The 12,071-nt window shown below is 36.7% G+C and overlaps 1 protein-coding gene across 4 annotated transcripts in view; it reads left to right on the top strand.

Annotated features, from left to right (window-relative positions):
• ADGRV1 (adhesion G protein-coupled receptor V1) overlaps positions 1-12,071 on the top strand; it is a 546,992-nt gene that overhangs the window by 159,252 nt on the left and 375,669 nt on the right. For all 4 annotated transcript variants that reach the window (XM_004759095.3, XM_045074447.1, XM_045074448.1 and 1 more), the window contains exons 53-58: positions 2,591-2,737; positions 5,428-5,683; positions 7,253-7,455; positions 8,572-8,748; positions 9,226-9,408; positions 10,149-10,328. In XM_004759095.3, the coding sequence (XP_004759152.2) occupies positions 2,591-2,737; positions 5,428-5,683; positions 7,253-7,455; positions 8,572-8,748; positions 9,226-9,408; positions 10,149-10,328 (1,146 nt within the window). The remainder of the gene's footprint in view (positions 1-2,590; positions 2,738-5,427; positions 5,684-7,252; positions 7,456-8,571; positions 8,749-9,225; positions 9,409-10,148; positions 10,329-12,071) is intronic.

The raw sequence follows: 12,071 nt of genomic DNA, 5'->3' as shown, positions 1-12,071 counted from the left end.
TGGTAATAAGTGTTCTGGGAAAACATTTGGCAGGGAGGACGGATGGAGATTGTGAGGCCAAGGGGTGGAGTTTGGGTGTAGGAACTAAAACATAGGCTATCAGGAAGGGCAGCACTATGGAAGTGACCTGGGGACAAAGGCCTGGAGGAGAGAGGGGAAGAGCATTCAAGGCAGGGGGAGCCATCAACGAAAAGAAAGGCCTTGGAATGAGGCCTTGCCCATCTGGTGCAGCAAGGGGACCACTGTGGCTGAAGTCCGTGTAGGAGCGAGCGATGAAGCCCAAGAGGTGAAGGGCCAGCGTTCTGTTTCCAGCTTCCCCAGCAGCACCCACAGGTTTATGACTTGCTAGGAAGACTCAGAGGACTCAGGGTTTCACCATACTCTTACTATGATTTATTACAGCGAAGAGGATACAAAGCAAAATCGTAAGGGAAAAGGCATGTGGGGTAGAGACTTAGAGGAAACCATGGGAACCACACAGGACACACTTACTTCCCCCAACATTGAGATGAATTGTGACAACATGTGAGAGGTGTTGTCAACCAGGGAAGCTCCTTAGAGACCCCACTGCCTGGATGTTAACTGTGGACTCTCAGCCTGACACATGACAAAATTCCAGACCCCCCGAGTGAAAATAGGTGTTGAGTATAAACCGCACTGTGTGCACAGTTCAGGCACAGGGAGCCAGTGTGTGTTCCAGGAACGGCGGGAATCCTCCTGAAACCCAATTTCCCAGACACCAGGCAAGGGCCAACTTTAGAGCAGGCCTTCGAAGGCTAGCAGGGAAGCCACTCTGTGAACTCACACCTGCGCGAGTCCCTGAGTACCATCATGAAGTTTGCCCTGGAGGGAAAGCGTTGGGAGTGGAAGAGCAACTTGATCTGACTCACATTTTAAAAGAACCACTCTGGCTGTAGAATTGAGACTAGATACACAAGCCCCAAGGTTGAGTCACATGCTCTACTAACTGAGCTAGCCAGCTGCCCCCTATGCATATTTTTAAATCAACATATTTTCTGTAGGAAGGTTTTAATGCTTTGCACAAGATTTTATTACTATGTAACATTTGTAACAATATATTAAAATGCAGTGTAAGGTACTGCCATAGGATAGGCTATCTACTCAAACTATATTCTAAAATAGAAGCTTTTAGAAGCTGTAAGAAATTCATGGAGGAATTTCTTTTCAAATTACCATAATAAAAAGACAAGAAAAAGAATTACAGGGTGCCTGGGTGGCTCAGTTGGTTAAGCAACTGCTTACTAAGCCTGGGTGGCTCAGTTGGTTAAGCAACGGCCTTTGCCTCAGGTCATGATCCTAGAGTACCAGAATCGAGTCCCACATTAGGCTTCCAGCTCCATGGGGAGTCTGCTTCTCCCTCTGATCTTCTGATCTTCTGCCCTCTCATGCTCTCTCTCACTCTCTCTCTCTCAAATAAGTAAGTAAAAAATCTTAAAAAAAAAAAAAAGAAGAAAAATAAACAGAAAACTATTACTGGGAAAATTTTAAAAAAATCTTTATACTCCATATTCTGTTTTTATTGCTTATGGATAAAGTAGGGGTGTTGTAAGAAGGGATTCTTTGGAACATTAATTTTGAGCAAAATATCATTCAGCGGCTCTCAGGAGATGCTGCAAATGTTAGAGGAGGAGTTCCATTCACACAGAGGTAGAAATCAGGCTGGAACAGAGGAAAGAGGTCATGGAGTCTAGATGAGAAGAGGGGCAGTGGATATTTCTGGCAAGAGAAATAGTTGTAAAGACCAGGTGCCAAGGATGAAACACCATCAATGGAAACTGCACAGCCTGCAGAACATTTTAGAGGATATGAATTTAAGGTTAAAAGACATTTGTGAGTAATCAGAAGGAGTGCCCTGGTTCTCTTGATGTCTTTACCTCTGAGTGGGACCCTAGAGGCCTTGTAGACCAAAACTTATTTTACAAGTAGAAAACAAAACCTAGAGGGGTTGCCAGAAGTTATACAGGGGAAGAAGACTTCGCTCATGTCCTGACTATATGTCCTTTCATTTCTAGAAACTTTACATACTATATGTAATGCTTTCTAAAAAGTGTATGCTTTCTGAATGTGAAAATAAGATGTTCATTGAAGAAATTTGAAAATTACAGAAATAAGAAAACAAAGTAAAAATAATCCTATACTGATGAACATTTTAATTTACTTTAACTTAGTTTTTCAAACATGGGGTGCCTGGATGGTTTAGTTGGTTAAGGGTCTGTCCTGCTCAGGTCATAATCCTGGAGTCATGGGATTGAGTCCTGCATGGGCTCCCTTCTCAGCAGGGTGCCTGCTTCTCCCTCCCCCTCTGCTATTTCTCCTTCTTGTACTCTCTCTCTCTCTCTTTGTCAAATAAGTGAGTAAAGTCTTTAAAAAAAATTATTCAAATGTGTATTTTCAAATTAAAATCGTGGTCATCATCTACTGCTGTTTTTTAAACTATGTTTTTCACTTGTGTTGTTTTTATGTTGTATCATGCTGTTTAGTACTGTAAAATTTGCACGTGCACAACAGCTTGAAATATGTATGTAGGTAATTTCAGCTAATCCCTTGTGACTTCCTGTGTGTTTTTCAGAATTCATTATATAAGCAAGTGGAAGAAATGGAACAAGATAGCCTTGTAACCTTGAATGTTGAGCGCTTAAAAGGAACATATGGTCGTATAACCATAGTGTGGGAAGCTGACGGAAGTATTAGTGATATATTTCCTACCTCAGGAGTGGTATGTAATTTATAAAATTATAGAACAGTCACTTTTAAGTTATGGTTACTATTGATGCATGGGACCAAACCCTGCCTTATGGATGAAGTGTTTGAGTTTGACCATGTCATCACTGGATTTCTACTAATCATCACAGAGAGGGAATCAATTTAAGGTTAGTTTAAATGTTGTGATTATTATTCTTTTTTCCTGTAATGCCAAACTTACCTTAAAAAAAAAAATCCCTTTTTAGGTTCAGTACATTGGTTTGCCAAATTAGGGTTGTATTTACATGGTCAGAAAGATAAAACCAATCAAACTGGAGATGGAAATGTGGTTTCAAGATTTGGGTAAAATGGAGGCAGTAAACAGGGAACAAATCTATGTAGGATAGTTATACATATGAAAAAGCAGATCAGGGGTGCCTGGGTGGCTCAGTGGGTTAAGCCGCTGCCTTCGGCTCAGGTCATGATCTCAGGGTCCTGGGATCGAGTCCCGCATCGGGCTCTCTGCTCAGCAGGGAGCCTGCTTCCCCCTCTCTCTCTCTCTGCCTGCCTCTCTGTCTACTGTGATCTCTCTCTGTCAAATAAATAAATAAAATCTTTAAAAAAAAAAAAAAAAAAAAGCAGATCAGAATTGTTAAGTGATGTAGGTTGAGTTTCCTGTAGATGGGACTCTGAGATGGAGAGCTGGGGTGGATTCCTGAGGAGACACATCTGTAAGGAAATAAGGAAGTTAGGAATGTGCAGAGGGCGATGTTGATCCCTGGGAGTTGCGCCGGGGCTTGAGTCTGTATGGACTCATTGAGTCTGGAGCTGAGCTGGTCCTTTGGAGCTATTTCCAGTTGGAGAAAGGAGGGTGAAATTCTGCATCCCCGTCTTAGCCATCCTGGACTTCACACTGCCTTCTGAGTGGGGCATAACCTTGAGTGAGAGTTTACTGCAGCTAAAGGCAGTTCCCAGTGAGAAACACAAAAGCTGTTATTACTACCAGCTAGGGATGAGTGCATCAGTCCCAAGAAGGGATTTGGGCAGAGGATCACTTTGTCTACTATTGGAAAATAGTATAAAATTGGGACACAGGTTGAAGAATGGAAATCAGACTGGGTCAGAGAAGCTAATGACTTGCAAAGAGAGTTTAAAGTACCTTTAGTTTCTAATTGGAAGATGGTTGGACCTCTGGACTCGTCTCGGGTTTCATAGATTTATCCACCTATTTTCCCCAAATGCTTCTCTGAAGAGTTCCTTTAAAAGACCTCTCATGAAATTCTCTCAAAAAAAGATGGATGAATATTATGGTCCACCATTTCTAGGTTTCTTTATTATTTGAAAGGAGATTAGAGCTTCAGTGTCTTAAAAATGTTATGGCAAATTTTATTGCTTTAAATGTTTACACAAGTCACCTAAACTATATATTCAGCTGTGTAAGTTGTATCTATCGGGTTCTGTATGTTCTGAATTATATTTTCCCAATTAATCTTTCTTATATAAACATGATTAAAATGGTTTCTATTTAAATGTATAATAGTATCTTAAGTGTAGACCATATTTGGGAGATTAATTATTTTATTCAAGAGTCAGCAAACTTTTTCTCTAAAGGGCCAGTAAGTGAATATTTTAGACCTGTGCGCTATTATGGCTCTTTTCTAGATACTCAACTTTGCCTTTGTAGCACAATAAAGTGTGGGACAGTACGTAATTGAATGAAGTTGGCTGTATTCCAGTAAAACTCCATGAAAAGGATTTGGCCACAGAGTAGTAGTTTTGTGACTCCTGATTTTATTAATAAAGCTCTTGAGTTTATATCCTCAAGTGCCTTCTTTAGGTGGAGAAATGAGTGTCAACAAAATGGACCTGGCATGCTAGTTTGAATGATTGTAGTTTGTAGCCAGGTTGCTAGAGATTACAGTATGAAGCAGAGAGTGATTGGAAATGACTTCAAGGAGCAGATGCCTTTTAGCAAATGTGGATTTTACTCTAGGCAATAGAGACACAACAGGAGGAGAGAGATGTTTGATTCGTCTCTCTTTTTATCTTTCTCTCTCTATCTCTATTTTGGTTGATTCATTCTTAAATTATACATCTGTTCAGCGTTTAACCAAAGGAAATCGCAATCCTGGCAAAATTTTTGTAGAGAAAAATGTTTAAACTAGTATGCCACCTTCTTTTATCTTTATGGATTTAAAAAAATATATATATGGTATTCAGGACTTAGACTCCCAGAGAGACTATGTACTCTGTATTTTAATAGAATGTAGGCTTCAGGATGTGACAATTTGGCTATGTGTTTTATTGGGTTATGTTTCTGTAATGGTTTACTTTTTTTCTTTATTCCTAACAATCTTCCATTTTTAATACGCAAAACAGTTAACTGATTTGTAGAATTATATTGTGTTGCTTCATTTCCTCTCTCATTACTTAAGTTGTGGTCAGTATTGAAAGAAAATTTTAATCTTTTGATGTTCTTTTTTTTGTTTTAAGATCTTATTTATTTATTTGACAGACAGAGATCACAAGTAGGCAGAGAGGCAGGTAGAGAGAGAGGAGGACGCAGGCTCCCTGCCGGGCTCGATCCCAGGACCCTGAGATCATAACCTGAGCTGAAGGCAGAGGCTTTAGCCCACTGAGTCACCCACGCACCCCTCTTTTGATGTTCTTATTGCACAGTGATAATTACAAAATAAGTAAAATCTTCTTTCTTTAAAATTTTAGATTTCGTTTTCTGAAGGCCAGGCACTGTGTACAATCACTCTGACTGTTCTTGCTGATGATGTACCAGAGTTATCAGAGATTGTGAGCATAGCACTGGTTCGGATTACCACAGAAGGGGTAGAGGACCCGTTAAAAGGTGCTGCCATTGATCAGAAAAGAAACAGATCTGTGATAACAATTCTGCCCAATGACTCACCTCATGGCTTGGTGGGTTGGCACCCTGAGTTTCTCTTCATTAGAGTCACAGAGCCTAAAGGTAAGTGTTGTTAAATATTTTTTAGGTTCTAGTTTTATTGGGTAATTTAATTGTAATGTTTACTAGGAATATAAATCCCTTTTGTATATTTATATATATTTTTTAGTTTGACAGATCATACTCAATCATTTTTACTTTTTGTTTATTAAATTTTAGGATCATGTAATCACCCAGGAATAGTGCTGTAAGAAATGCTTGTATTCTTTTGAGGTGTTATGGTCATAATAGAAATATCAATATTTTAGTAAGTCATTGCAGTAAAGGGTGACAGGTTTTTATTTTACTTTCTCTTTGTTATCGTTTATTTATCTGTTCTCTTTCCCTTCTCAGATTCCTCTATGTAGATTTTCATCAGTTATAGGCAATAATAAGCAACACAGTGAGTTGCATTTGGTACTCGGGGTATTAATTGTTAAGCCCAAAGCTATAATTTGAATAATTTTTCTGTGAAGTTTAAGTAACCCGTCCCTATTTTCTTTAAGCTTAGTGCCGAGATCTTTGCCTAAGTAACTATTCATTTCAGCTTTAGGATTAATAGATTAAAGGCCATTTGACTTTTTTGAACAAACATACTTGAGCATGTATGTATTTATTTAAAATACGCAATGTGAAGCCTCTGAAATTTTCAGACAGTAACATGACGTCTTTCAGAGACCATTCACTTAAATAGTTGATGGGGAAAATGGCATATAATTATGTACCTGGGCCTTTATATGTCTGTATATATGGGGAAAAAAGCCATAGACTTAAAATATGTTCATTTATTCATTCAACCAACATTTTGAAGCAGCTAGTAAGTGCCACAAATTGTGCTGTGTTTTCTGGAAACAAAGAGACACAGTCTTAGGTTATTAGAACCTCACAGACCAGTGGGGAAGATTGACAAGCATTTTTTTGGCCATTTATGTAGCAAATTTAAATTTAGATTTAAAAATCTAAAAACTAAAATTAAAAAATTGATGCTGTGACAGCCTTTGATCCTTGTGACAGACCTCAGTAAAAGAAAATTACTCTTCTAATGATTAAGTTATTAAATGACGACTTTGTGTAAGTTTTCATTTTTTAAAAGATTTTATGCATTTATTTATTTGAGAGAGAAAGAGTGCAGAGGGACAAGCAGACTCCGGTGCTGAATGTAGAGCCAGATGCAGGGCTTGGTCACCACGACTGTGAGATCATGACCTGAGCTGAAACCCAGAGTCAGACGCTTAACCCACTGAACTGCCCAGGCGCCCCATATATTTTTATTTTCAAAATCTTCTTAGCATTTGTAATTAGCTGTCAATCTGCACATAAGTAGTTTCCTAAGATTTCCAGCAATTTTTGTTAAAGCTCATGTTATATATAAAGTAGGAGGGTGCTTTAGAGAACCTGAAGTGAGGATTTAGAACTGGGATATAATGTACTAAATACAGCACAACTTTGCAGACAGAGGGGAGCAAAGCACAAAATACTTCTTGGCTGGGGGAGTATACATTAGGATAGTGCAGAATATTTCACCTGAAATTCTTTGAATGGTTCAACTACAAATAGAAAATCTTGTTTACTTGAGGCATGTCTTTCTCACAGAGAACATCACCATTCTTCAGTTGCCAATTGTTCGAAATAAAGGACTGTTTGGGGCCATTGGCATTCATTTGATAGCTAAACCCAATTTCTTATTGCATGTCGATAATCAAGCTACTGAGAATGAAGATTATGTGCTACAAGAAACAATAGTAATGATGAAAGAAAACATAAAAGAAACTTACATGAAAGTTGCCATTTTGTCGGTAAGTTTAAGCTGCAATGAATAGGATATAAAATAAAGGAAATATACTTAAAGATAAAAACGTGATTAAAAAAAGAAAAATGTGATCCTCTTAGAGATAAAAATCTTTAAAAAGGTTGCTTTAATGTAAAATTGTGAATATTTAACTGGAATATTGTTCGAATGACCTTTGAAGCCTTGAATTGGGATTTAGTGGGATCCACTGTTTTGTTGGTTGGTTAGTTTTAAACTAATGAATGAATGAATAAAATGCCCAAATTAATCTGGTTATTTTTATTGTTGGTTTGATAGGGCAGTATTTTCATGTCATGATAAAATTACTCAAATGAAGATTATGCTTCAGGGGGTTTAGATCTGGTTTTAGTGCTCTCTCATGATTATAAGGAGAAAAATATATATATGTAATGACTCATAAGAAAATGAGAGTAGTTAATAGTGTTATGTATAGTATTGCATAATAACTAAACGTTGTATATATTACTATACTATATATGACTGTATTAAAATAAATATATCATATATTATTCGGTAAAGATAATGTTGCCTAGTAACATTAGTGCTCCTAATAGTGGTATTAGCGATGGCGGATAATAGTGGCTTCTGGAAAGGACATTCTGGGAAAGACATGAGAGATGGAACAAAACAGAAGTTTCTTTTCCTGTTCATTATATATTTGTGTTACCTTTTGAAATTTTTTATTACCTATCCAGAAATAAGGTAACAGTTTTTAAAAAGTTAATTAAAATATAGGATAGTATCTAGATTTGTAAGTCTAGAGCTTTCACTTTTAAGACGTATGTAGAATTTACCATTTCTTCTAAATTTGGGGGGTACTATATACATAAAACATATTGGATAGTATATGATCGTAATTGTGTGATGGATTTTTAAAAATTGTTTCACTTGCTAATGAGTATTTGGCTTCGATTAAATTTGTCAGTGGGAATGTATTAAATATAAAAAGGAATCTTTCTTGTGTCTGTGAAAGAGCTACCCATTCCAGTAGGCTGTCCTTTATTTCTCACTGAAAAGTACTGGGTTTCCAAGGTAAATTCAGTGTATTTTTAAAAATAGAACATAATCTCTCTCCTGTTCTCCCCTCCACCCCCCACCTCAGGATAATGTTCCCGAGTTGGAGGAAGGATTTATTGTCAACATCACTGATGTGTACCTGGTGAATTCTGACTTCTCTGCAGTTCAGCCAAGTGTGCGGAGGCCTGGGATAGAAATTGTTGAGATAATGATTGAAGAAAATGATGATCCCAGAGGAATTTTTAAGTTTCATGTTACCACAGTGAGATAAACTTTAATGTATTTATAGTAATACAGAAGCTTCTACCTGCTGATTTGGCCAATGTCATATATTTTCCACAAAATAATTGGCTTTGCTTCTAGATATTTATTAAATACATGTCTTAAAATTTGTCTTATAGACTTCTTAGTTCTCTTTTTGTTAGACCGATGAATCAAGCAAGGTGATTTTCATTAAATTTAAACCACAGTGTTCTAGAGGTGCCTGTCTCAGTTAGAAGAGTGTGTCTCTTGATCTCAAGACCATAGATGTTGAGTGTAGAGATTACTTAAATGAATAAAGAAGTTTAAAAACTTTTTAAAAATGTAAGGATTGTGGACACCTATTATGTATATTTATTTCTGATACTGGTTTCTATTTTGAAGGGTGAAATAGAAGAAGAAATAATAAATTTAGAAAGTGATGACATATAAGAAGTTAGTTTTGTCTGGTGTTTTAACTTATGTTCTTTACTTAAAGGATATTGATGGAGTCATTACTGCCTATGAGGTGCCTCCACCCCTGAATGTTCTTCAGGTTCCTGTAGTCCGGCTGGCTGGAAGCTTTGGGGCGGTCAATGTTTATTGGAAAGCAACAGTGGACACGGCTAGCCTGGAAGACTTTAAGCCATCTCATGGGATTCTTGAATTTGCAGATAAACAGGTATGCTATCCTAAACATACTAGCTATTTTTGGTTATACCTCAAACATTTTATAGATATCCACCAAATGAATATATATTAGTGACTGCTAAATGTATTATACTTTGTATGTTAAGCTAAACAGAATTATTATTAGTTAACATGTTATGATCTATTAATGGACCTAGGAAGAGAACACAAAGAGGCAAGATTTCTGAACTCCCCCACCTGATCCTATTTTAAGCAGAAGTTAAAGGAGGATAATAAATGACTTAGAAGTACCTAAGAATATTTTTAAAAGGGCCTGATGAACTTCAATATTCCTATGAACTTTAGGTTAATTTATTCTATTTCTTTTTTAAAAAAGATTTTGTTTATTTATGTAAGAGAGAGAGAGAGCAGGGGTTTATGTTTGTGTAATTGTTATTACAGCCTATCTGGCATTTTAAATATTTTTATTCAAGAATCAGGCTTCACTGGTTTTTGTATACATAAATAACGCTATATTTTATTACATATGTAATGTCCTTTATCTTGAAAATAATAGAACATAAATTTCTGACTTTGAAATACTCTATAATTTTAAAATAGTATTATAAACATAACAGTACAGAATATACTTTTTTGTACTATGTTTCTGGTCAATAAGTTTATTTATATATGATCAAAAATTGCTATTATATCTTCCTTGCCTCTTGTCCTCCCAACCCCCTTCTTCTTTCTCTCCCTCCCTTTTCCCCTTCTTCCTTGTTTCTTTTGTAGGTTACTGCAGTGATAGAGATTACCATCATTGATGATGCTGAACTTGAACTCATGGAGACATTCAATATTTCCTTAGTCAGGGTGGCTGGAGGTGGCAGGCTTGGTGATGATGTTGTGCTAACTGTTGTTATTCCACAAAATGATTCCCCATTTGGAGTATTTGGATTTGAAGAAAAGACTGTAAGTTACATACATGGGTAGGAGGGTGCCTTCCCTTGGGCTAATGTTTTTTTTTTTTGTTGTTTTTTTTTTTGTAATTTTTAGAAGAAAGCTGTCTTTCGTTTTTTAAAAAACTGTTACCCTTCACTTACAATTCTCTGCTCAGGAGTCCTTAGAGTTGACTATTGAATTAATGGCTGGTCCTCTCATCTGTGTTTGACAGTGATGAGTATTCGTACATCAGGTAATTCCAAGGGGGAACAAATTCTTTTTATTGGGTGACATAGACCAAGAGCTTCTTTTTGTCCATACGTTCTGCTCTCAGCCTGCCTTGCTCCCGACCCCCATCCTGATCACAAGGCAAGATTCTGTCATGGATCTAAGTGTTACACCCTTCTGTTACTCTCTCTTGACTTATATTGAACAAAAAACCACATTCACCCCAGCTCAAGTGTTTGTATTTCTCCTTTCTTCTCTCTTCCTTCCCACTGGCTGTCTCCTTCCAAGACTTACAAGAGGGAAGCTGATTATTATTATCACTTTAACTGCAGAGGAAGAGAAAAAAAAACTTAACCAATCATTTATGCTGCCAGATTGGGTGGCTAGTACAAATGACCTCTACATTTTAAATATAAAATGAATTGTTAAAACTATGTCATAATTATACACAATGATTTTATGACATAATTTTTAAGACTATTTTTCAAAGGAAATTCCAAGATGAAATAATCATAAATACATGGAGGTAATTCCAATATACACAACTTTTCTGGCTCTATTGGTCACCATTCTCTTTATTTGATCACTTGTAGGTAATCAGTGATTCGTCATAGATCATTTTATATAATAAACAGTTTGTGCTAATTCTCACTGTCTTTATTGTTCTGTGGATACAAGGCTAGACCTACAGCTAGCCTGTTAGGGCTGGGCATCCCAGATGTTCCAGAATTTAAGTAAACACTAATAATTGCCTAATGGCTTGATTATTGAAATTTCAATTTCATTAGAGAATGGGAAGCATAAAAGGGACAGGACACATTTCTGCTATAACCTAGTGAGGGTCTCTTGGGGAAGGAATAAGCGGAAGTGTTTGTAAGGACTGGTAGATTCACAGGAGAGTGGCTGTGAATGTTTGCTCAGCAAAATGGAAAGTCTGGGAAACATAAAACTATGAGTATAAAGAAGAGAGTTAGAATTATCCATTATATTATTCACTTGAGATACGGACATCATTAATATTTTGTTGTATTTCCAACAATACTTTTTTCTTTGTGTATGTGAAAAGAAGTATTTTAATCTGTATAAATATATAACTTAATTTTTATAACGTGTCTCTGTTAGCTTTTGAGGTAGATAAAAGGTTCAGGATTTTGGTCAAATCTTCAATGGGAAAACCTTAAGATAATGTTGTTGCTTTTAACATGGTCACACTTCTGGACTCAGGCATTAGACTGTATATTTACAAGCTTCTCTCAGTGTCAGGGAAAATGAAGTTACATTGCTTTTCGTAAGTAAGTTTTCTTTATTCATTTTCTCTGAACTGCTGTTATCGACTTTAGTGCACTCTTGGTCTGGGAACTGATATCTTCTTCAACTTCAAATTAACTTCAAATTTCTAGTCTGTCTTGCGATGTCAAAGTGGTAAGAGTGAGCCTGTGTTATTTCTCATGAGCTTTGTGACAAGGACATGAGTTGCTATCTGTAAAGCCTGTGCTTTATACTCAGTAGGTGTCCATCACTATTTTTAATCCTTGTAGTATCAGG

This window comes from Mustela putorius, unplaced genomic scaffold (assembly GCF_011764305.1).
Source record: "Mustela putorius furo isolate JIRA1106 unplaced genomic scaffold, ASM1176430v1.1 tig00537350_pilon_pilon_pilon, whole genome shotgun sequence".
NCBI classification, from domain to species: Eukaryota; Metazoa; Chordata; class Mammalia; order Carnivora; family Mustelidae; genus Mustela; species Mustela putorius.
Note: the sequence above shows the minus strand (reverse complement) of the source record. Positions and strands in the feature narration are given on the sequence as shown.